General features: G+C 45.4%; 1 protein-coding gene across 1 annotated transcript in view; it reads right to left on the reverse strand.

Annotated features, from left to right (window-relative positions):
• Positions 1 to 2500, reverse strand: part of LOC145415968 (uncharacterized) — a 112744-nt gene that overhangs the window by 23389 nt on the left and 86855 nt on the right. The window contains exons 4-6 of the mRNA XM_080285074.1: positions 1874 to 1965; positions 1572 to 1681; positions 1007 to 1109 (exon numbers count right to left, since the gene is read on the reverse strand). Coding sequence (XP_080141200.1) covers positions 1007 to 1109; positions 1572 to 1681; positions 1874 to 1965 — 305 coding nt within the window. The remainder of the gene's footprint in view (positions 1 to 1006; positions 1110 to 1571; positions 1682 to 1873; positions 1966 to 2500) is intronic.

The raw sequence follows: 2500 nt of genomic DNA on the forward strand, positions 1-2500 counted from the left end.
GGAACGTGAGCTGCCTTGAAAATGTTGAATGGTAATGGATGGTAGTATGGTAGTGGATGGTGGTATGGTAGTGGATGGTGGTATATGGTAGTGGATGGTGGTAGTATCGTAGTGAATCGATGTATGGCAGTGGATGGTGCGGTCATGGTAGTGAATGGTAGTATGGTAGAGGATGGTGGGGTCATGGTAGTGGATGGTAGTATGGTAGTGGATGGTAATATGGTAGTTGATGGTGGGGTCATGGTAGTGGATGGTAGCGTTATGGTAATCAATGGTAGAGTCATGGTAGTGGAAAATACGCTCCTATCACGTGAACCCGGTGGACTGCAGGCTGAGGCTCTCCTCCTCTGGTCCACCATCCTCCTTTCGGGGGCAGTGGAGCCGCCCAGTTATATCAGGGCTACCACGTGAAGGTCTCTCTCTCTCTCTCTCTCTCTCTCTCTCTCACACACACACACACACACACACACACACACACACACACACACACGAACACAAAAGAAAACGGTAAATGATGCAAAAATTATTAAAATCATTATATGAGACCAGTCAAAGAAAAAAAAAACAAATACATACATAAAAAAACAGAAACACACTGGTACACCTGATACACACCTGTAATTACACCTTTAAATTAGAGAACACATTATATTACACGAACAACACCTTAGAAAGAAAATGGAGCACCATCAAAAACAAATTAAATAATATATAACATCAGACAGAACACGAGAACATTTTTATAACACCTCCAATAACACAACTTTTAGAAATATATATGGGAATTCTTCAGAGTATATATTAGAGACCGCAACAACTCTTCCTAAGCGATTTATTCTACTCGGGTGTATTCTAAGTAATACTGTTGATAGCACGTGAAATAAATAACACGTAAAAAATTAAAAATCACAGAAGGCCCCCCGAAAATAGAAAATATCTTTAAATAACCTAACCCCACTAAAATAACAAAAATAACATCAAGAACACTAGCTCCTTTCAAACTTACCGCCTTTTCCTTGTTATTGAGGACTCTGCAGGTAAGAACGGCCGTCCTGCCCGCCTGAACGATCACCTTGCGAGGGAGGGACCGATCGAACCTGGGCCCGGTACTGTCTCCTTTTCCCTCCTCTTCCTCCTCCTTCTTCTCCTCGTATTCCTCCCCTCCTCTTCCCTCCAGATACTCCTCCACCCCATCTTCCTCTCCCTCCAGCCAGTAACCCCACGTATACTGAGATGGTTCCAGCCTCTTCTGCGATGTGGGTGGATAGGAGTGTGTGGTGTGCGTTTTTTGCTCCCCGTGTACGTTTTTCTGGCGCTGGGTGGTTGGTGTGTGTGTTTTTGCGCCTTCCTGTGATGTGTGGTGCTGTGTGTGTGTTTGGCCATCGCGGGGAGGGTGTGGGAAGGTGTGTGTGTTGTGTGTTTGAGTGCTGCGTGTCTGTGCGTTTTCCTGAGCGCTGGGATGGTGTGTTTCTAGGTCTTCTGAGCCATAGGTATAAATATTCGACTCCTGCGTCTTATCACTGTATTCCTTTATCGTTATCTCTCCACTACGGCTTCTGTAATTTTTGTACCTCTGTCTGTAATGCTCCTGGCCGTAGTACACCTTGTCCTTGTACCGCTGGCCTTTGTAATCGTAGCTTGGACTAGGCGCGGCCAGGTACCCTTCTTGTAACTCGTGTTGCTGTAATGACAAACCACTTACATAGTCCGACTGCAGTGTGTGGTAGTTGTGGTAGTGGTGGCTGTGCCCGGCGTAGTACTGGTGGTCTGTGTGGTTGGGCGTGTGGTAGTGTGGTGGGGTGTGGTGAGGAGGGACGTGGGAGCGCAGGATCTCCTCTATGTAACCCGGGGGGAGGTGGAAGGGTGTGGTGGAGGGGCTGGAGGTGGTGGTGTGGACTTTAGGTATATAATCCACTTCGGAGGAGTCCAACTCAGCGCCTCCACCTCCCCGTCCTGCTGCCACCACTGAAAGGAAAATGAAAAAAAGAAAAAATTAATTAAAAGAAATATAAATGGTAAAACACACACACACACACACACACACACACACACACACACACACACACAAACAATCTAACCTAATCTAACAATCCCTAACCAAGTAGACAATTCTGGTTTACAGCGCGCGCACACACACACACACACACACACACACACACACACACACACACACACACACACACACACAGCCGCTCTTCAAGGCCACACGCCTCCCCTAGACAAACACGATTAGCATTTATATTTTCCCCGTAAGGCCAATACAATTACTGATAACTCTCCCTTGCTAATTAAACGCACTAATTACAACTTTAATTACACTACTCAAATAAATTCTGAAAGTAACTGATGTACATTTTTTGTAGTGCTGTGCTCGGGTGTGTAATATCTGGATGCCCTAACACCTCTTCCTAAGCGATTTACTCTACCTCAGAATCGTCTTACGTGTTACTGATGCAAAGTATATCGATAATTAATATAGATAACAGAACGCTAAGGTGTA

The sequence above is a fragment of the Coenobita brevimanus genome, chromosome 13 (assembly GCF_032717465.1).
Source record: "Coenobita brevimanus isolate Jiangsu-jjx chromosome 13, ASM3271746v2, whole genome shotgun sequence".
NCBI lineage: Eukaryota > Metazoa > Arthropoda > Malacostraca > Decapoda > Coenobitidae > Coenobita > Coenobita brevimanus.